Source organism: Hyperolius riggenbachi, chromosome 9 (assembly GCF_040937935.1).
Source record: "Hyperolius riggenbachi isolate aHypRig1 chromosome 9, aHypRig1.pri, whole genome shotgun sequence".
In the NCBI taxonomy this organism is placed as follows: Eukaryota; Metazoa; Chordata; class Amphibia; order Anura; family Hyperoliidae; genus Hyperolius; species Hyperolius riggenbachi.
In genome coordinates this window covers 2419720-2441894 of record NC_090654.1, presented here as the reverse complement: position 1 = coordinate 2441894, position 22175 = coordinate 2419720, and the positions used below count along the sequence as shown (strand labels likewise).

General features: G+C 52.5%; 1 protein-coding gene across 1 annotated transcript in view; it reads left to right on the top strand.

The window, feature by feature from the left end:
• Window positions 1-22175, top strand: part of JOSD1 (Josephin domain containing 1) — a 35155-nt gene that overhangs the window by 330 nt on the left and 12650 nt on the right. Inside the window, exons 2-4 of the mRNA XM_068251782.1 lie at window positions 5350-6515; window positions 9748-9876; window positions 21303-21497. Of these exons, the coding sequence (XP_068107883.1) occupies window positions 6334-6515; window positions 9748-9876; window positions 21303-21497 (506 nt within the window). The 5' untranslated portion in view covers window positions 5350-6333. The remainder of the gene's footprint in view (window positions 1-5349; window positions 6516-9747; window positions 9877-21302; window positions 21498-22175) is intronic.

Genomic DNA, 22175 nt, shown 5'->3' with positions numbered 1-22175 from the left:
GCCCCTTCCCTACCACAGGGCCCCCCCATAACACAGGGCCCCTTGCATACTACAGGGCCCTCTCCATACTTCAGGCCCCCCCCCATACCATAGGGCCCCTTCCATACTACAGGGCCCTCTCCATACCATGGGGCCCCTTCCCCCCCATAACACAGCCCCCCATAACACAGGGCCCCTTACATACTACAGGGCCCACCTCCATACTTCAGCCCCCCCTAACACAGAGCCCCTTACATACTACAGGGCCCACCTCCATACTTCAGCCCCCCCTAACACAGGGCCCCTTACATACTACAGGGCCCACCTCCATACTTCAGCCCCCCCTAACACAGGGCCCCTTACATACTACAGGGCCCACCTCCATACTTCAGCCCCCCCTAACACAGAGCCCCTTACGTACTTCAGGGCCCTCCTCCATACTTCAGCCCCCCCTAACACAGGGCCCCTTCCATACTACAGGGCCCACCTCCATACTTCAGCCCCAGCCCCATACTACAGGGCCACATGGTAATGTTTAACTGGAAATAAACATGGCAGTTACCATATCCCTTTCAGTTTAGGCGTGCTTTATGTGCATGTCCCTTACATTACAACATGTAGATGGGAGTGTCGGGCTGTACCACTTCTGGTGACATCAACACACCTGTACCACGGCTGGTGACATCATCACATGTGTGTACCCCGGCTGGTGACATCAACACACGTGCGTACCACGGCTGGTGACATCATCACACGTGTGTACCACGGCTGGTGACATCATCACGCGTGTGTACCACGGCTGGTGACATCACACGTGTGTACCACGGCTGGTGACATCATCACGCGTGTGTACCACGGCTGATGACATCATCACACATGTTCACATGGAAATGTGCTGGCCACATGTAACAGATTGTGTGTCAGCATGCTCAATACAGCGGGAGTAGTGTGTGCCCCTCCCCCTGCATCATGTCCCTGCCCCTGCATCATGTCTCCTCCCCCCTGCATCCTGTCCCCTCCCCCCACATTATCCCATACTCCAGATGTGACCTCACAAGTGATTATACAGAGGGAGTAGTGTGTGCCCCTCCCGCTGCATCATGTCTCCTCCCCCTGCATCATGGCCCCTCCCCCTGCATTATCCCATACTCCAGATGTGACCTCACAAGTGATTATACAGAGGGAGTAGTGCATGCCCCTCCCCCTGCATCATCCCATACTCCATATGTAGCCTCACAAGTGACTTATACAGAGAGAGTAGTGTGTGCCCCTCCCCCTGAATCATGTCCCCTCCCCTGCATCATATCCCCTCTCCCTGCATTATCCCATACTCCAGGTGTGGCCTCACAAGTGATTTATACAGAGGGAGTGGTGTGTGCTCTTCCCCCTTCATCATGTCCCCTCCCCATGCATCATGTCCCCTCCCCCCACATTATCCGATACTCCAGATGTGGCCTCACAAGTGATTTATACAGAGGAAGTAGTGTGTGCCCGTCCCCCTGCATCATGTCTCCTCCCCCCACATTATCCCATACTCCAGATGTGACCTCACAAGTGATTATACAGAGGGAGTAGTGTGTGCCCGTCCCCCTGCATCATGTCTCCTCCCCCCACATTATCCCATACTCCAGATGTGACCTCACAAGTGATTATACAGAGGGAGTAGTGTGTGCCCCTCCCCCTGCATCATGTCTCCTCCCCCCACATTATCCCATACTCCAGATGTGACCTCACAAGTGATTTATACAGAGGGAGTAGTGTGTGCCCCTCCCCCTGCATCATGTCTCCTCCCCCTGCATTATCCCATACTCCAGATGTGACCTCACAAGTGATTATACAGAGGGAGTAGTGTGTGCTCCTCCCCCTGCATCATGTCTCCTCCCCCTGCATCATGTCTCCTCCCCCTGCATCATGTCCCCTCCCCCTGCATTATCCCATACTCCAGATGTGACCTCACAAGTGATTATACAGAGGGAGTAGTGTGTGCTCCTCCCCCTGCATCATGTCTCCTCCCCCTGCATCATGTCCCCTCCCCCTGCATTATCCCATACTCCAGATGTGGCCTCACAAGTGATTATACAGAGGGAGTAGTGTGTGCTCCTCCCCCTGCATCATGTCTCCTCCCCCTGCATCATGTCCCCTCCCCCTGCATTATCCCATACTCCAGATGTGGCCTCACAAGTGATTATACAGAGGGAGTAGTGTGTGCTCCTCCCCCTGCATCATGTCTCCTCCCCCTGCATCATGTCCCCTCCCCCTGCATTATCCCATACTCCAGATGTGGCCTCACAAGTGATTATACAGAGGGAGTAGTGTGTGCTCCTCCCCCTGCATCATGTCCCCTCCCCCTGCATTATCCCATACTCCAGATGTGGCCTCACAAGTGATTATACAGAGTGAGTAGTGTGTGCCCCTCCCGCTGCATCATGTCCCCTCCCCCTGCATCATGTCCCCTCCCCCTGCATTATCCCATACTCCAGATGTGACCTCACAAGTGATTATACAGAGGGAGTAGTGTGTGCCTCTCCCCCTGCATCATGTCCCCTCCCCCTGCATTATCCCATACTCCAGATGTGGCCTCACAAGTGATTATACAGAGGGAGTAGTGTGTGCCCCTCCCCCTGCATCATGTCTCCTCCCCCTGCATTATCCCATACTCCAGATGTGGCCTCACAAGTGATTATACAGAGGGAGTAGTGTGTGCCTCTCCCCCTGCATCATGTCCCCTCCCCCTGCATCATGTCCCCTCCCCCTGCATCATGTCTCCTCCCCCTGCATCATGTCCCCTCCCCCTGCATTATCCCATACTCCAGATGTGGCCTCACAAGTGATTATACAGAGTGAGTAGTGTGTGCCCCTCCCGCTGCATCATGTCCCCTCCCCCTGCATCATGTCCCCTCCCCCTGCATCATGTCTCCTCCCCCTGCATTATCCCATACTCCAGATGTGGCCTCACAAGTGATTATACAGAGGGAGTAGTGTGTGCCTCTCCCCCTGCATCATGTCCCCTCCCCCTGCATCATGTCCCCTCCCCCTGCATCATGTCTCCTCCCCCTGCATCATGTCCCCTCCCCCTGCATTATCCCATACTCCAGATGTGGCCTCACAAGTGATTATACAGAGTGAGTAGTGTGTGCCCCTCCCGCTGCATCATGTCCCCTCCCCCTGCATCATGTCCCCTCCCCCTGCATCATGTCTCCTCCCCCTGCATTATCCCATACTCCAGATGTGGCCTCACAAGTGATTATACAGAGGGAGTAGTGTGTGCCTCTCCCCCTGCATCATGTCCCCTCCCCCTGCATTATCCCATACTCCAGATGTGGCCTCACAAGTGATTATACAGAGGGAGTAGTGTGTGCCCCTCCCCCTGCATCATGTCTCCTCCCCCCACATTATCCCATACTCCAGATGTGACCTCACAAGTGATTTATACAGAGGGAGTAGTGTGTGCTCCTCCCCCTGCATCATGGCCCCTCCCCCTGCATTATCCCATATTCCAGATGTGGCCTCACAAGTGATTATACAGAGGGAGTAGTGTGTGCCTCTCCCCCTGCATCATGTCCCCTCCCCCTGCATCATGTCCCCTCCCCCTGCATCATGTCTCCTCCCCCTGCATCATGTCCCCTCCCCCTGCATTATCCCATACTCCAGATGTGGCCTCACAAGTGATTATACAGAGTGAGTAGTGTGTGCCCCTCCCGCTGCATCATGTCCCCTCCCCCTGCATCATGTCCCCTCCCCCTGCATCATGTCTCCTCCCCCTGCATTATCCCATACTCCAGATGTGGCCTCACAAGTGATTATACAGAGGGAGTAGTGTGTGCCTCTCCCCCTGCATCATGTCCCCTCCCCCTGCATTATCCCATACTCCAGATGTGGCCTCACAAGTGATTATACAGAGGGAGTAGTGTGTGCCTCTCCCCCTGCATCATGTCTCCTCCCCCTGCATTATCCCATACTCCAGATGTGGCCTCACAAGTGATTATACAGAGGGAGTAGTGTGTGCCTCTCCCCCTGCATCATGTCTCCTCCCCCTGCATTATCCCATACTCCAGATGTGGCCTCACAAGTGATTATACAGAGGGAGTAGTGTGTGCCTCTCCCCCTGCATCATGTCTCCTCCCCCTGCATTATCCCATACTCCAGATGTGGCCTCACAAGTGATTATACAGAGGGAGTAGTGTGTGCCCCTCCCCCTGCATCATGTCTCCTCCCCCCACATTATCCCATACTCCAGATGTGACCTCACAAGTGATTTATACAGAGGGAGTAGTGTGTGCCCCTCCCCCTGCATCATGGCCCCTCCCCCTGCATTATCCCATACTCCAGATGTGGCCTCACAAGTGATTATACAGAGGGAGTAGTGTGTGCCCCTCCCCCTGCATCATGTCCCCTCCCCCTGCATCATGTCTCCTCCCCCTGCATTATCCCATACTCCAGATGTGGCCTCACAAGTGATTATACAGAGGGAGTAGTGTGTGCCTCTCCCCCTGCATCATGTCTCCTCCCCCTGCATTATCCCATACTCCAGATGTGGCCTCACAAGTGATTATACAGAGGGAGTAGTGTGTGCCTCTCCCCCTGCATCATGTCTCCTCCCCCTGCATTATCCCATACTCCAGATGTGGCCTCACAAGTGATTATACAGAGGGAGTAGTGTGTGCCTCTCCCCCTGCATCATGTCTCCTCCCCCTGCATTATCCCATACTCCAGATGTGGCCTCACAAGTGATTATACAGAGGGAGTAGTGTGTGCCCCTCCCCCTGCATCATGTCTCCTCCCCCCACATTATCCCATACTCCAGATGTGACCTCACAAGTGATTTATACAGAGGGAGTAGTGTGTGCCCCTCCCCCTGCATCATGGCCCCTCCCCCTGCATTATCCCATACTCCAGATGTGGCCTCACAAGTGATTATACAGAGGGAGTAGTATACTAGCATCTCGGGAGATTGTATTTCCAGGTTTATGCATCTCAGAATTTTATTTGCTTTAGCTGCCACTCTTTGGCATTAGTAGTCCTCAGTTGAGGGACATGTACAGAAATCATGAGTAAATGAGTTGTTATAGTTCCGGCACCCCTCTTGGTATATTGAGGTCGCATTCACAGTGGGACGTTGCGGAGCTGCGTTGTAAAGTGTTATAACGCAGCTTATTCACTGCAATGCTAATCCTATGGACCGTTCACAGTGCGTTTGGTAACTCACTGCTCGCAGTTACCTCTAAACGCAGACACTTTGCGACTTTAACGTCGCATTAAACTGCAACAACCCACTGTGAATGTGACCTCAGTGTTACTTCCTCGTCCTTACAGGACTTGCAGCTCTCAGTGCTGAAGTGTAATGTGCTGATTGTGATTTATTTCTTACAGGCTACAGAATGTGATCTGTGAGACGTGACAGATCAGATCTGCCGGGATTGCTACAACTAAAGATCCGGGTGGGATGGAGGAGAAGGAGAGATGTGGACAGCTGTCTGCCTGATTGGAAGTAGATATAAGAATCTGATCGTGGGTCCTGTTCATGTATTGATCTGTGGAGGTTTCAGGATATTCGTCACTGTGATCAGCACCTCCCACCTCTGACGCTTTGCAGGGAAGGAAGGCCCACCTCTGATGCTTTGCAGGGAAGGAAGGCCCACCTCTGACACATTGCAGGGAAGAAAGGCCCGCCTCTGACGTATTGCAGGGAAGGAAGGCCCGCCTCTGATGCGTTTCGGGGAAGGATGGTCTGCCTCTGACGTGTTGCAGGAATCGGTCTGCCTCTGACGTGTTTCGGGGAAGGATGGTCCGCCTCTGACTTGTTGCGTGGAAGGAAGGTCTGCCTCTGACGTGTTGCAGGAATCGGTCTGCCTCCTGACGCGTTTCGGGGAAGGATGGTCCGCCTCTGACTTGTTGCGTGGAAGGATGGTCTGCCTCTGACGTGTTGCAGGGATCGGTCTGCCTCTGACGCGTTTCGGGGAAGGATGGTCCGCCTCTGACTTGTTGCGTGGAAGGAAGGTCTGCCTCTGACGTGTTGCAGGGATCGGTCTGCCTCTGACGTGTTTCGGGGAAGGATGGTCCGCTTCTGACTTGTTGCGTGGAAGGAAGGTCTGCCTCTGACGTGTTGCAGGGATCGGTCTGCCTCTGACGCGTTTCGGGGAAGGATGGTCCGCCTCTGACTTGTTGCGTGGAAGGAAGGTCTGCCTCTGACGTGTTGCAGGAATCGGTCTGCCTCTCTGACACGTTTCGGGACAGGATGGACCACCTCTGACGTGTTGCGTGGAAGGATGGTCTATCACATTGAGCTACACGACCCTTACTAGGAGCCCTGCATTCACTTACTGACATTGCCGTAGTTCTCCTCCCCTCTCAGCCATGAGTTGTGTACCGTGGAAAGGAGAGAAGGCAAGAAATGCTGGCGAGTTTCAGGAGCCGCTACCAAACCAAATCTACCACGAGAAACAGCGCCGGGAACTCTGTGCTCTCCACGCCTTGAACAATGTCTTCCAGGACGCCGGGGCTTTTACACGTGACGCCCTCCAGGAGATATTCCAGAGGTGAGACCGTTTCCGTAACCTGAGATGAGTGACGCATAAGCTTTTGTACTTATCTGGGGCTTTCTCCAGCCCCCTGCAGGCCATGAGCTCCCTCGCTGTCCTCTTGGGCCGCTCTGTCCTTCTGTAGTCGGCTCCGGTAGATGTGACTTCTGCGCATGCACGGTCCTTGGTTGTGCTCCCCAGGCAGGGAGTGTTCTGCATCGGCACATCGGCACACTCTTTAGTGAACCGCGCATGCGCAGAACACTCCCGGCTGTGGCAGTGTGAATGGGAAGCATGCGATGGCCAGGACAGTGCCTGGGGAATTTACCAGAGAGGACTGCATAAGAACTGGGTGCCCCGGGGAGGCGGTGAGGGAGCCCAAGGCCTGGAGGAAGCCCCAGGGAAGTGTAAATGCTTGTACTTCTATCATGACATGTACACTTGAATTCCCAGTTCAGGGAATCGCATAAAGCCCTGCTTCAGCTACTGCTGTGTTACTAGATCTGGGCAGGACTTGTTTATGTCTGTGTAGAATAGCTGATATTAATCACTTGTAAAATACCTGACCCAGATGCATGAACATGAGCCCAGATAGCAGCCACTTCCTGCCTGACCGTCTGTGCTACAGGCTGCAATCTTCTCTGAGAGATTTAGTCTGTGCCCTGTGTCACTGTATATACTCAGGATCAGAGGCCTTTAAATCATTTTATATCATTTACAAAACTAAAAAGAGTGTATTATAAGATTATCAGAAAAATGTTGCATGCAACAAATGCACATAATGTAGCCAGCAGTGTGAAATAAAATGGGAATAAAGAAGGAAAGCACTTAGGTCTTACACGATATCTGAGACGGGCACTTAAGAACGACATACATACCTGGGGCTTCCTCCAGGCTTATCGTTCCCTCGTTGTGCTCCGCCGACGCCTCGTTCGTCCGCATGTGGCCCCGCAAACTCCTCCAGTCAGCGCAGGAGGACGCCACGCCATGGCAGAGATATAAGCCTGGAGGAAGCCCCAGGTATGTAAATTATTTTTCTTAAAGAGGAACGCCAATGAAAATAATGTAATAAAAAAGTGCTGCATTTTTACAATAAATATGTAAAAATGATTGAGTCAGTGTTTGCCCATTGTAAAATCTTTCCTCTCCCTGATTTACATTCTGACATTTATATCATGGTGACATTTTTACTGCTGGCAGGTGATGTCCCTGTAAACAGCTGTTATTTCCCACAATGCAACTAGGCTCCCACAGTGTGATGTCAGGACCTCAGTGCTGTGACCCGCTGACATCACGCTGTGGGAGGGGTTTCACCACAATATCAGCCATACAGCGCCCCCTGATGGTCTGTTTGTGAAAAGGAATAGATTTCTCATGGGAAAGGGGGTATCAGCTACTGATTGGGATGAATTTCAGTACTTGGTTACGGTTTCTTTGTAAGTGGCCATCTCAAGTACACTTTAACCTATTTTGGTTCCTGGACGTAGAAACTACGTCCAGGAACCATGCGCGCTCCCGCGGCCGATCGCGCGCGTGCACGCGCGCTCCCGGCCCGCGGTTCGTTAGCCAAGGAATCAGTGAATCGGGCTATGGTGCCCGATCACTGATTCCTCTCCCCCGCTGAAAAAGCAACAGCTTCTCTCGGAAGCTGTGCTTTTTCTGGCTGTCGCCTCCCCCATGCGTCGCTCTAAGCGTGTGTTACGCTTAGAGTGACGTCATGTAAACAAACTCATGGCCGCCATCTTGTGGCCAAAAAGTAATACAACTGAAACTAAAAAAAAATAAAAATTAACACACATTTACTTTATAAAGCTATTGTTTACCTCCCACCCTCCCAAAACTATCCAAATAAAATGTTTACTATAAAAAAAAACCAAAAAAAAAACATTACAATTAAAAAAAAAAATGTAAATATTTACCTAAGGGTCTAAACTTTTTAAATATCAATGTAAAGATGAAATATTTCTATATTTTTTTTATTTTAAACTTGTAAATAGTGATAGATGCAAAACGGAAAAAATGCACCTTTATTTCCAAATAAAATATTGTCGCCATACATTATGATAGGGACATAATTTTAACGGTGTAATAACCGGGACATATGGGCAAATACAATACGTGAGTTTTAATTATGGAGGCATGTATTATTTTATAACTATAATGGCTGAAAACTGAGAAATAATGAATTTTTCCATTTTTTTCTTATTCTTCCTGTTAAAATGCATTTACAGTAAAGTGGCTCTTAGCAAAATGTAACCCCCAAAGAAAGCCTAATTGGTGGCGGAAAAAACAAGATATAGATCAGTTCATTGTGATAAGTAATGATAAAGTTATAGGCTAATGAATGTGAGGTGAACATTTCTCAAGTGAAAACGACGGAACGCGAATGGGTTAAAGAGATACTCCAACCAAGAATTGAACTTTATCCCAATCAGTAGCTGATACCCCCTTTTACATGAGAAATAGAATGATTTTCACAAACAGACCATCAGGGGGCGCTGTGTGACTAATTTTGTGCTGAAACCCCTCCTACAAGAGGCTCTGAATACTGCGGTACTCCTGGCAAACTGCCACAATGTAACAATGTTCACAGACAGGAAATGGCTGTTTACAGTTGTCTAACAGCTAGAAACAGCTAAATAACCTGCCCACAGTAAGGGCTGGTTCAGACGGGCGTTTTTGTGGCGTTTAACGCAGCGTTTCAGACGCAGCGTTTTTTGGAATCTACTGCCATCCCATGCAAGTGAATGGGAGCGTTTAGAGCTGGCGTTTGCAGGCTTTCATGAAAGCCTGGCAGTAGATCCCAGCGTTGCGTCTAGTCTCAAAAGCAACATGCTGCTTTCAGAGGCAGTAAACGCCAGGAAACAATAGCAGAGACCAGAGTTGCTAGCCTTGAACGCTTTTCAAAAGCTTTCAAAAGCTAGCTTTTAAACGCTGGCATTTAAACGCTGGCGTTTGAACGCAATGCCAAGCAAAAGCTCAGCAGACGCCCGTGTGAACCAGCCCTAACAATGTCACCATGTAATAAATGTCAGAATGTAAATCGGGGAGAGGAAAGATTTTACAATGAGCAAACACTGACTAAATCATTTATACATAATTATGGTAAAAATGAAGCACTTTTTTTATTAAATTATTTTCACTGGAGTTCCTCTTTAAGAAAGTTGAGTCCAGCATAATATGATTTGCACGTCTGAATGTATTAAGAAAATAAAATGCGTGTTTTTTTCCCCCCCAATTCCTGCCGTAGGCTGTCCCCCAACACGCTGGTGACCCCACACAAGAAGAACATGCTGGGTACCGGGAACTACGATGTGAACGTGATCATGGCTGCTCTACAGACCAAGGGATATGAGGCCGTGTGGTGGGACAAGCGAAGGTATCTGTCACACGCCCCCTACTGGCCAGACTACTCAGTGCCTCTCAATCTGCTCAGCACACAGACCATCCAATCTCGTGGAGGCAATCGATGTATGGGAATTGGGCACACAGACAGGCCAGGAGGGCACACCTGAACACACAATTCACTACACACACTTTGTGATAAAAGGCTGCCACCACTGATTGCAATATAAACAAACGGGAATCTGTCCCTTCTGACTATTCTGAGGGTTCAGACGCACTACAAGTGCTTTTATGAGAGCTTTTTAGTCATCAGAGCTTTCTGAGAGCTTTTTAGCAAACGCTCCCATTGACTTACATTAAAATCATGGTAAAATTGCGATTGCGGTAAAATTGCAAGATTTTACTGCAATTGCGATTTTAATGTAAGTCAATAGGAGCATTTTTTAAAAGACATCCGAGGTGGGCAAAAAATTATGAGATTAACAATATCTCTCCTCCTTCTCCTAAAAATGACTTATGAAGTTATCCCACAGTTTTATTTTAGATTTAAATCAAGTTTTAAGTTTTTTTTACTATTTCATGGCCTCTTCTCAATGACACATTCATTGACGTATGCCAGAGCTAAAATCTGAACTATTGCCCCTTTTTATCTCTTTTCTGCTCTCAGAAGCCATTTTCTGCCTGGAAAGTGTTTTATGACCGTAATTCCTTATCAGTGAGGGTTATGCTATAGTCTGATCTGGTGCCGACCCAGGACAGACACTGTGACTTGCATACCTGATTTTTAACTCTTTTAGGCAGAGAAAGAAAAAAAGGAACACAGCCTAGTTATGTGTGTGCTTGGCACTGTACATACCCATGTCTATCTAATCATGTCACATGTCACTTCGGGTATCCTTTAACCACTTAAAGGGAATGTCCAAGCAAAATGAAAAAAATAGTTTCACTTACCTGGGGCTTCTACCAGCCCCATGCAGCCATCCTGTGCCCTCCTAGTCACTCACTGCTGCTCCAGTCCCCCGCCACCAGCTAGTTCTGCTTCTCCCAGCCCCATGCAGCCATCCTGTGCCCTCGTAGTCACTCACTGCTGCTCCAGTCCCCCGCCACCAGCTAGTTCTGCTTCTACCAGCCCCATGCAGCCATCCTGTGCCCCTGCAGTCACTCACTGCTGCTCCAGTCCCCCGCCACCAGCTAGTTCTGCTTCTACCAGCCCCATGCAGCCATCCTGTGCCCTCGTAGTCACTCACTGCTGCTCCAGTCCCCCGCCGCCAGCTAGTTCTGCTTCTACCAGCCCCATGCAGCCATCCTGTGCCCTCGTAGTCACTCACTGCTGCTCCAGTCCCCCGCCGCCAGCTATTTCTGCTTCTACCAGCCCCATGCAGCCATCCTGTGCCCTCGTAGTCACTCACTGCTGCTCCAGTCCCTCTCCGCCAGCTAGTTCTGCTTCTACCAGCCCCCTGCAGCCGTCCTGTGCCCTCGTAGTCACTCACTGCTGCTCCAGTCCCCCGCCACCAGCTAGTTCTGCTTCTACCAGCCCCATGCAGCCATCCTGTGCCCTCCTAGTCACTCACTGCTGCTCCAGTCCCCCGCCACCAGCTAGTTCTGCTTCTACCAGCCCCATGCAGCCATCCTGTGCCCTCCTAGTCACTCACTGCTGCTCCAGTCCCCCGCCACCAGCTAGTTCTGCTTCTCCCAGCCCCATGCAGCCATCCTGTGCCCTCGTAGTCACTCACTGCTGCTCCAGTCCCCCGCCACCAGCTAGTTCTGCTTCTACCAGCCCCATGCAGCCATCCTGTGCCCTCCTAGTCACTCACTGCTGCTCCAGTCCCCCGCCACCAGCTAGTTCTGCTTCTACCAGCCCCATGCAGCCATCCTGTGCCCTCCTAGTCACTCACTGCTGCTCCAGTCCCCCGCCACCAGCTAGTTCTGCTTCTACCAGCCCCATGCAGCCATCCTGTGCCCTCCTAGTCACTCACTGCTGCTCCAGTCCCCCGCCACCAGCTAGTTCTGCTTCTCCCAGCCCCATGCAGCCATCCTGTGCCCTCCTAGTCACTCACTGCTGCTCCAGTCCCCCGCCACCAGCTAGTTCTGCTTCTACCAGCCCCATGCAGCCATCCTGTGCCCTCGTAGTCACTCACTGCTGCTCCGGTCCCCCGCTGCCAGCTAGTTCTGCTTCTACCAGCTCCATGTAGCCATCCTGTGTCCTCGTAGTCACTCACTGCTGCTCCAGTCCCCCGCCCCCAGCTAGTTCTGCTTCTACCAGCCCCATGCAGCCATCCTGTGCCCTCGTAGTCACTCACTGCTGCTCCAGTCCCCCGCCTCCAGCTAGTTCTGCTTCTCCCAGCCCCATGCAGCCATCCTGTGCCCTCCTAGTCACTCACTGCTGCTCCAGTCCCCCGCCGCCAGCTAGTTCTGCTTCTACCAGCCCCATGCAGCCATCCTGTGCCCTCGTAGTCACTCACTGCTGCTCCAGTCCTCCGCCAGCTAGTTCTGCTTCTACCAGCCCCATGCAGCCATCCTGTGCCCTCGTAGTCACTCACTGCTGCTCCAGTCCCCCGCCGCCAGCTAGTTCTGCTTCTACCAGCCCCATGCAGCCATCCTGTGCCCTCGTAGTCACTCACTGCTGCTCCAGTCCCCCGCCACCAGCTAGTTCTGCTTCTCCCAGCCCCATGCAGCCATCCTGTGCCCTCCTAGTCACTCACTGCTGCTCCAGTCCCCCGCCGCCAGCTAGTTCTGCTTCTACCAGCCCCATGCAGCCATCCTGTGCCCTCGTAGTCACTCACTGCTGCTCCAGTCCTCCGCCAGCTAGTTCTGCTTCTACCAGCCCCATGCAGCCATCCTGTGCCCTCGTAGTCACTCACTGCTGCTCCAGTCCCCCGACACCAGCTAGTTCTGCTTCTACCAGCCCCCTGCAGCCATCCTGTGCCCTCGCAGTCACTCACTGCTGCTCCAGTCCCCCACCACCAGCTAGTTCTGCTTCTACCAGCCCCATGCAGCCATCCTGTGCCCTCGTAGTCACTCACTGCTGCTCCAGTCCCCCGCCTCCAGCTAGTTCTGCTTCTACCAGCCCCCTGCAGCCATCCTGTGCCCTCGTAGTCACTCACTGCTGCTCCAGTCCCCCACCGCCAGCTAGTTCTGCTTCTACCAGCCCCATGCAGCCATCCTGTGCCCTCGTAGTCACTCACTGCTGCTCCAGTCCCCCGCCACCAGCTAGTTCTGCTTCTACCAGCCCCCTACAGCCATCCTGTGCCCTCGTAGTCACTCGCTGCTGCTCCAGTCCCCACCACCAGCTAGTTCTGCTTCTACCAGCCCCATGCAGCCATCCTGTGCCCTCGTAGTCACTCACTGCTTCTCCAGTCCCCCGCCACCAGCTAGTTCTGCTTCTACCAGCCCCATGCAGCCATCCTGTGCTCTCGTAGTCACTCACTGCTGCTCCAGTCCCCCACCACCACCTAGTTCTGCTTCTACCAGCCCCATGCAGCCATCCTGTGCCCTCATAGTCACTGCTGCTCCAGTCCCCCACCACCAGCTAGTTCTGCTTCTACCAGCCCCATGCAGCCATCCTGTGCCCTCGCAGTCACTCACTGCTGCTCCAGGCACCCGCCACCAGCTAGTTCTGCTTCTACCAGCCCCCTGCAGCCATCCTGTGCCCTCCTAGTCACTCACTGCTGCTCCAGGCACCCACCACCAGCTAGTTCTGCTTCTACCAGCCCCCTGCAGCCATCCTGTGCCCTCCTAGTCACTCACTGCTGCTCCAGTCCCCCTCCACCAGCTACTTCTGCTTCTACCAGCCCCATGCAGCCATCCTGTGCCCTCGTAGTCACTGCTGCTCCAGTCCCCCGCCACCAGCTAGTTCTGCTTCTACCAGCCCCATGCAGCCATCCTGTGCCCTCGTAGTCACTCACTGCTGCTCCAGTCCCTCGCTGCCAGCTAGTTCTGCTTCTACCAGCCCCCTGCAGCCATCCTGTGCCCTCGTAGTCACTCACTGCTGCTCCAGCCCCCCGCCGCCAGCTAGTTCTGCTTCTACCAGCCCCATGCAGCCATCCTGTGCCTTCGTAGTCACTCGCTGCTGCTCCAGTCCCCCACCACCAGCTAGTTCTGCTTCTACCAGCCCCATGCAGCCATCCTGTGCCCTCGTAGTCACTGCTGCTCCAGTCCCCCGCCGCCAGCTAGTTCTGCTTCTACCAGCCCCCTGCAGCCATCCTGTGCCCTCGCAGTCACTCACTGCTGCTCCAGTCCCCCGCCACCAGCTACTTCTGCTTCTACCAGCCCCATGCAGCCATCCTGTGTCCTCGTAGTCACTCACTGCTGCTCCAGTCCCCCGACACCAGCTAGTTCTGCTTCTACCAGCCCCCTGCAGCCATCCTGTGCCCTCGCAGTCACTCACTGCTGCTCCAGTCCCCCGACACCAGCTAGTTCTGCTTCTACCAGCCCCATGCAGCCATCCTGTGCCCTCATAGTCACTGCTGCTCCAGTCCCCCACCACCAGCTAGTTCTGCTTCTACCAGCCCCATGCAGCCATCCTGTGCCCTCGCAGTCACTCACTGCTGCTCCAGGCACCCGCCACCAGCTAGTTCTGCTTCTACCAGCCCCCTGCAGCCATCCTGTGCCCTCCTAGTCACTCACTGCTGCTCCAGGCACCCACCACCAGCTAGTTCTGCTTCTACCAGCCCCCTGCAGCCATCCTGTGCCCTCCTAGTCACTCACTGCTGCTCCAGTCCCCCGCCACCAGCTAGTTCTGCTTCTACCAGCCCCATGCAGCCATCCTGTGCCCTCGCAGTCACTCACTGCTGCTCCAGTCCCCCGACACCAGCTAGTTCTGCTTCTACCAGCCCCATGCAGCCATCCTGTGCCCTCGTAGTCACTCACTGCTGCTCCAGTCCCTCGCTGCCAGCTAGTTCTGCTTCTACCAGCCCCATGCAGCCATCCTGTGCCCTCGTAGTCACTCACTGCTGCTCCAGTCCCCCGACACCAGCTAGTTCTGCTTCTACCAGCCCCCTGCAGCCATCCTGTGCCCTCGCAGTCACTCACTGCTGCTCCAGTCCCCCACCACCAGCTAGTTCTGCTTCTACCAGCCCCATGCAGCCATCCTGTGCCCTCCTAGTCACTCACTGCTGCTCCAGGCACCCGCCACCAGCTAGTTCTGCTTCTACCAGCCCCCTGCAGCCATCCTGTGCCCTCCTAGTCACTCACTGCTGCTCCAGTCCCCCACCGCCAGCTAGTTCTGCTTCTACCAGCCCCATGCAGCCATCCTGTGCCCTCGTAGTCACTCACTGCTCCTCCAGTCCCCCGCCTCCAGCTAGTTCTGCTTCTACCAGCCCCCTGCAGCCATCCTGTGCCCTCGTAGTCACTCACTGCTGCTCCAGTCCCCCACCACCAGCTAGTTCTGCTTCTACCAGCCCCCTGCAGCCATCCTGTGCCCTTGTAGTCACTCACTGCTGCTCCAGTCCCTCGCTGCTAGCTAGTTCTGCTTCTACCAGCCCCCTGCAGCCATCCTGTGCCCTCGTAGTCACTCACTGCTGCTCCAGCCCCCCGCCGCCAGCTAGTTCTGCTTCTACCAGCCCCATGCAGCCATCCTGTGCCCTCCTAGTCACTCACTGCTGCTCCAGTCCCCCTCCACCAGCTACTTCTGCTTCTACCAGCCCCATGCAGCCATCCTGTGCCCTCGTAGTCACTCACTGCTGCTCCAGTCCCCCACCGCCAGCTAGTTCTGCTTCTACCAGCCCCATGCAGCCATCCTGTGCCCTCGTAGTCACTTACTGCTGCTCCAGTCCCTCGCTTCCAGCTAGTTCTGCTTCTACCAGCCCCCTGCAGCCATCCTGTGCCCTCGTAGTCACTTACTGCTGCTCCAGTCCCCTGCCACCAGCTAGTTCTGCTTCTACCAGCCCCATGCAGCCATCCTGTGCCCTCGTAGTCACTCACTGCTGCTCCAGTCCCCCGCCACCAGCTAGTTCTGCTTCTACCAGCCTCGTGCAGCCATCCTGTGCCCTCGTAGTCACTCACTGCTGCTCCGGTCCCCCGCCACCAGCTACCTCTGCTTCTACCAACCCCATGCAGCCATCCTGTGCCCTCGTAGTCACTCACTGCTGCTCCAGTCCCCCGCCAGCTAGTTCTGCTTCTACCAGCCCCATGCAGCCATCCTGTGCCTTCGCAGTCACTCACTGCTGCTCCAGTCCCCCGCTGCCAGCTAGTTCTGCTTCTACCAGCCGCATGCAGCCATCCTATGCCCTCGTAGTCACTCACTGCTGCTCCAGTCCCCCGCCACCAGCTAGTTCTGCTTCTACCAGCCCCATGCAGCCATCCTGTGCCCTCGTAGTCACTCACTGCTGCTCCGGTCCCCCGCCACCAGCTAGTTCTGCTTCTACCAGCCCCATGCAGCCATCCTGTGCCCTCGTAGTCACTCACTGCTGCTCCAGTCCCCCGCCGCCAGCTAGTTCTGCTTCTACTAGCCCCATGCAGCCATCCTGTGCCCTCGTAGTCACTCACTGCTGCTCCAGTCTCCCGCCACCAGCTAGTTCTGCTTCTACCAGCCCCATGCAGCCATCCTGTGCCCTCGTAGTCACTGCTGCTCCAGTCCCCCGCCACCAGCTAGTTCTGCCTCTACCAGCCCCCTGCAGGCATCCTGTGCCCTCGCAGTCACTCACTGCTGCTCCAGTCCGCCACCGCCAGCTAGTTCTGCTTCTACCAGCCCCCTCCAGCCATTCTGTGCCCTCGTAGTCACTCACTGCTGCTCCAGTCCGCCACCACCAGCTAGTTCTGCTTCTACCAGCCCCATGCAGCCATCCTGTGCCCTCAAATTCGCATGAAATCAATGGAAAAGCACACAGGCACTGCCATGGTGAAATTCGCATCCAGCGTCATTCATGCGAATTCGCATGAAAATTTGCATACACCCGCATGCGAAATTCACATCTGCATGTGAATTTTTACCGCTGTGATTCGCACCGCAAAAGTGGAAACGGGTCCTTAGGGTTGAGGCCCATGTCTTGTGTATTTTTTTTTTTTGTCACAAACTGAATCAAAAGAAATTAAATTTCGCATATTCTGTACCAAAATAAAAGACTTGTAAAACGAAAACAAAGTGACATAATATGAAAGAAACGACACATATTGTTACCTTAGGAACCTGGCTTTTTAAATATGTATGTCATGAGGGTATATTACTATTATTTTTAAAATAAGGCCTTGTAATCATTGATAGTGTACAACGCGAAAGCAAAAAACTGAAAAAAGGCACCTTTATTTCCAAATACAATATTGTCACCATACATTATACTAGAAACATAATCTAATTGTTGAAATAACCAGGATGGATGAGCAAATAAAATTAGTGGGTTTAACTTATAGTCAGCACTGTTTAATGTAAAGCTATAATAGATGTAAATGGAGAAATCGGTTTTCATTTTTTCCCCTCATTTTCCCTTTAAAATGCATAGTAAATAAGGTGATTACTAAACAAAAAACCCAATATAGAGATCATTTAGCTGTGATAAGAAGTAATAAAGTTATTGGCGAATGAATGGGAGCAGCGCCTATATGTGAAAATTGCGCTCGGGCTGAAGTGGTTAACTACTTTGGCCTCCTGGACGTAGTAGCTACGCCCAGGAGGCCATGTGCGCGTCCGCACGCTCCCGCAGCCGATCGCGTGCCTGCTCCCGGCCGCGGTTCATTAGCCTGGCAATCAGTGAATCGGGCTATGGTGCCCGATCACTGATTCCTCTCCCCCCGCTGAAAAAGCGACAGTTTCTCTCGGAAGCTGCGCTTTTTCTGGCTGTAACGGCCCCCATACGTCGCTCTAAGCGTGTGTTACGCCTAGAGTGACGTCATGTAAACAAACTCATGGCCGCCATCTTGTGGCCAAAAAGTAAAACAACAACAAAAAGTGAAAAAAATAAAACTCAAGACACATTTACTTTATAAAAATATGGTTTATATCCCACCCTCCCAAAAATACCCAAATAAAATGTTTAATACAAAAAAAAACAAAAAAACATTACAATAACAAAAAAAACATGTAAATATTTACCTAAGGGTCTAAACTTTTTAAATATCAATGTAAAGATGAAATATTTCTAATTTTTTTTTTATTTTAAACTTGTAAATAGTGATAGATGCAAAATGGAAAAAATGCACCTTTATTTCCAAATAAAATATTGTCGCCATACATTGTGATAGGGACATAATTTTATCGGTGTAATAACCGGGACATATGGACAAATACAATACGTGAGTTTTAATTATGGAGGCATGTATTATTTTAAAACTATAATGGCTGAAAACTGAGAAATAATGAATTTTTTCCCGTTTTTTTCTTATTCTTCCTGTTAAAATGCATTTACAGTAAAGTAGCTCTTAGCAAAATGTACCCCCCAAAGAAAGCCTAATTGGTGGCGGAAAAAACAAGCTATAGATCAGTTCATTGTGATAAGTAGTGATAAAGTTATAGGCTAATGAATGGGAGGTGAAAATTGCTTGGATGCATAAAGTGAAAACGACTGAAGGCTGAAGTGGTTACAGAGCTCTTAGAAAGGTCTGATGGCTAAAAAGTGCACAGAAAAGTGCTTATAGTGTGTCTGAGCCCTAAGTTGGGAGAAAAAAAGGTGTAACGCAACCTAAACTTAATAAAATAATCCAGTCCTCTGAGTAACGTCTCTCCAGAGAGCAGGTTCCTGTGCGGCACTCTATACAGGTAAATAGCCGAAAAATGGCTTTTTGTCATCTATTAACAAAAATATAATCCGTAACAAATATGAAAACTGTTACAAACAGTATTACAGCAAAAGAGAAAGTGGGAAAAGAATACTTAGATTTTGGAAGAAGAAGTTTCAGTCCAGTTTCTTGTGAAATAGAGGTACAAAGTTCTTCAGCTAAAGTCCGTTTATTCAGAAGTCCCAGCTTTAAAGAGGATCTGTAACATCAAAAGATCCCCTGGGGGGTACTCACCTCGGGTGGGGGAAGCCTCCGGATCCTAATGAGGCTTCCCACGCCGTCCTCTGTCCCACGGGGGTCTCGCTGCAGCCCTCCGAGAATAATGACGTCAATATTTACCTTCCTGGCTCCTGCGCAGCCGCTCTGACTGCTGTCGGCTCCGAAGTAGGTGGAAATACCCGATCTCCGTCGGGTCTGCTCTACTGCGCAGGCGCAAGTTTCCGGCGCCTGCGCAGTAGAGCGGACCCGACTGGGATCGGGTATTTCCGTCTATTTCCGAGCCGAAAGCAGCCACAATGCCCCCGCTGGAGCCAGCAAAGGTAAATATTGAACTGACAGTCGGGTCTGTCGCCAGCTGTTCGGAGGGCTGCAGCGAGACCCCCGTGGGACAGAGGACGGCGTGGGAAGCCTCATTAGGATCCGGAGGCTTCCAACACCCGAGGTGAGTACCCCCCAGGGGATCTTTTTGACGTTAGAGTCTCTTTAGGGCCGGTTCACACGGACGGCAGGCGGCGTTGGGGCGGCCAGGAAGTCGTGTCGTCCTGTGACGTCCTGTTCGCTGGCGGCAGTACTGAGATCGTCGCGTTCAGCGTTTCTCCTCCCCGCAGGGGGACATGAAGCCGCGTCGGCTAGCCGTCCCTGGACGTCGCATGCGGCTTCTAGGGACGGCCGAAACGACGCGTTAAATCGGGATTGGAACGCCGCGCTTATGCTATCGACGGTAATAGACGGTAACCGCGCAATGCTAAACGCTCCCATTCACTTGAATGGGAGCGTTTAGCCGATGGGTCCCGAACGCTTGGCGGTAGACGCCGCCTGCCGTCCGTGTGAACCGGCCCTTAAGCAAGCTCTCTCTACGGGACTCCTTTGGGAGTTGGGAGAGTAACATGGCCGCCGGGCCCGCTCCAAGTCCGCCCCCCCCCCCCCCCAGCTTCTCATGGCATTTCCAGGGCGCAAAGTTGGACATGAGTGAATTATTTCAGGCATCGCTCTTTGCCCACATACGATAATAGCATATTAATGACCTGTGAAAAATAATATTTCATAACCAGGGTTGGACTGGAGAGCACACTCTGAGGCTTTGTAAAGGTGGCCACTAATGATCCAATCTTTTTCATCCAATCTTACTATTTCTATGTAATATAAGGTAACTGCCTGAAGTATCCATTCAGTATATTTACTCAGTTTACCCTCATACTACATAGATTTGGTAAGATTGGATAATAAAAGATTGGATCATTAGTGGCCACCTTAAGAAGCATCTGCCTTTTGTTACGCAAAGTGCAGATATCAAAGGAGGGGAAAGAACGCACTGCCATTTATTACAAGGATTTATTTTGATTTTAGATTGCAATCGACAATCGGTTTGCAAGCACGATTGTGGTGATTACTCACAGTTCCGCCTCGACAAGGGCCTTATCCCCACAATACAGTGCCCCCCCCCCCCATTGCTTTTGAGGTCATCCACACAAGCCCAGAGTAGCATGCAGATAGTAAGCAGGCTACAAATTGCTGCCAGCCCACCCACCAACCACAGCTCATGGGTCTCAGACTGACGTATGATGCATGCCCCGCCCACCGAACACGGCTCATGGGTTTCAGACTGACGTATGATGCATGCCCCGCCCACCGACCACGGCTCATGGGTTTCAGACTGACGTATGATGCATGCCCCGCCCACCGACCACGGCTCATGGGTTTCAGACTGACGTATGATGCATGCCCAGCCCACCAACCACGGCTCATGGATGTCAGACTGACGTATGATGCATGCCCCGCCCACCGACCACGGCTCATGGGTTTCAGACTGACGTATGATGCATGCCCAGCCCACCAACCACGGCTCATGGATGTCAGACTGACGTATGACGAATCCCCCGCCCACCAACCACGGCTCATGGGTCTCCGACTCATGTATGACTCATGCCCCGCCCACCGACCATGGCTCATGGGTCTCAGACTGACGTATGACTCATGCCCCGCCCACCGACCATGGCTCATGGGTCTCCGACTGACGTATGACTCATGCCCCGCCCACCGACCATGGCTCATGGGTCTCCGACTGACGTATGACGCATGCCCCAACCATGGCTCATGGGTCTCCGACTGACGTATGATGCATGCACCGACCACGGCTCATGGGTCTCAGACTGACGTATGATGCATGCCCCGCCCACTGACCACGGCTCATGGGTCTCCGACTGACATTACGCATGCCCCGCCCACCGACCACGGCTCATGGGTCTCCGAGTGACGTATGACGCATGCCCCGCCCACTTTCCACTATAGCCCGATACAGAATACCACAGGGGCCAGAAAACAGATTTACTATAACAAGTTCTATGATATGAGAGTTTACTATACTAGGCATTACTCCCATATACTTATAATGCTGGCCAGGACCTGGACATTTAGTTTACTATACCCGAGTGTTTATTATTATTGATTCGTAAAGCACCAGCCTGTTTACTATAATGAAATCACAGTGTATTTCCTTTTTCTGATGTCATTTCCTGTGTGTGACCTCCGCAGGGATGTCGGCCTGATCTCTCTGTCTAACGTCACCGGCTTCATCATGAACCTCCCCTCCAGCCTGTCCTGGGGTCCCCTGAAACTCCCCCTGAAGAGGCAGCACTGGATATGTGTGCGCCAGGTGGGCGGGACTTACTTCAACCTGGACTCCAAACTGAAGAGGCCGGAGAGGATCGGGAGCGACGAGGACTTACGGTAACGGATGTGTGACCGGGGCGGGCCAGTGACATGCAGATTCCTCCGAGCAGATGCTGTGTTATGCAGATTCCTCCGAGCTGATGTTGTGTTATGCAAATTACAGTCTCACAAAAGTGACAGTTAAACTTTTCCCTGCATGAGCTGAGCTGTCAGTCACATCAAAGGGGGCTTTTCATACAAAGAAACGTTTAACATGTGATGCTGAGCCGAAGCTCGGGCACAAAATCAGATACTTACCTAAAGAGAAGGAAGCCTCAGGATCCTATTGAGACTTCTGTCTGAATTCTGATGTCCCCCGTCGCTGTCTGTGCCCCCCCACCCCCAGGCATTGTCACTTATCATTTCATGGCCGCGCAGCTCCTCCTCCTGATTAGTGGAGGTGCAGGAGCCGACTGAGCCCGCCCCCGCATGCGGAGTAAGCTGGAGCCGCGGGGTCCGTGGTATTGTGCATGGGGGGGGGGAGGGGGCGGGATTGCGAGGCTACAGCGCGGCCATTAATACAGAAGGGAAGCTGTGCAGCCCCCGAATCGGAGGGGGGGCCGCGCTCTGCTGACAAGAGATGAAAGCCTCAATAGGCTTCCCTCTCTGCCGGGTAAGAGCTTCGGCTCGGGATCACTTTAATTGTCGGATCTAATGCTGCCAGGTTACGTGGTCGTCCATCTTCCACCTAACTGA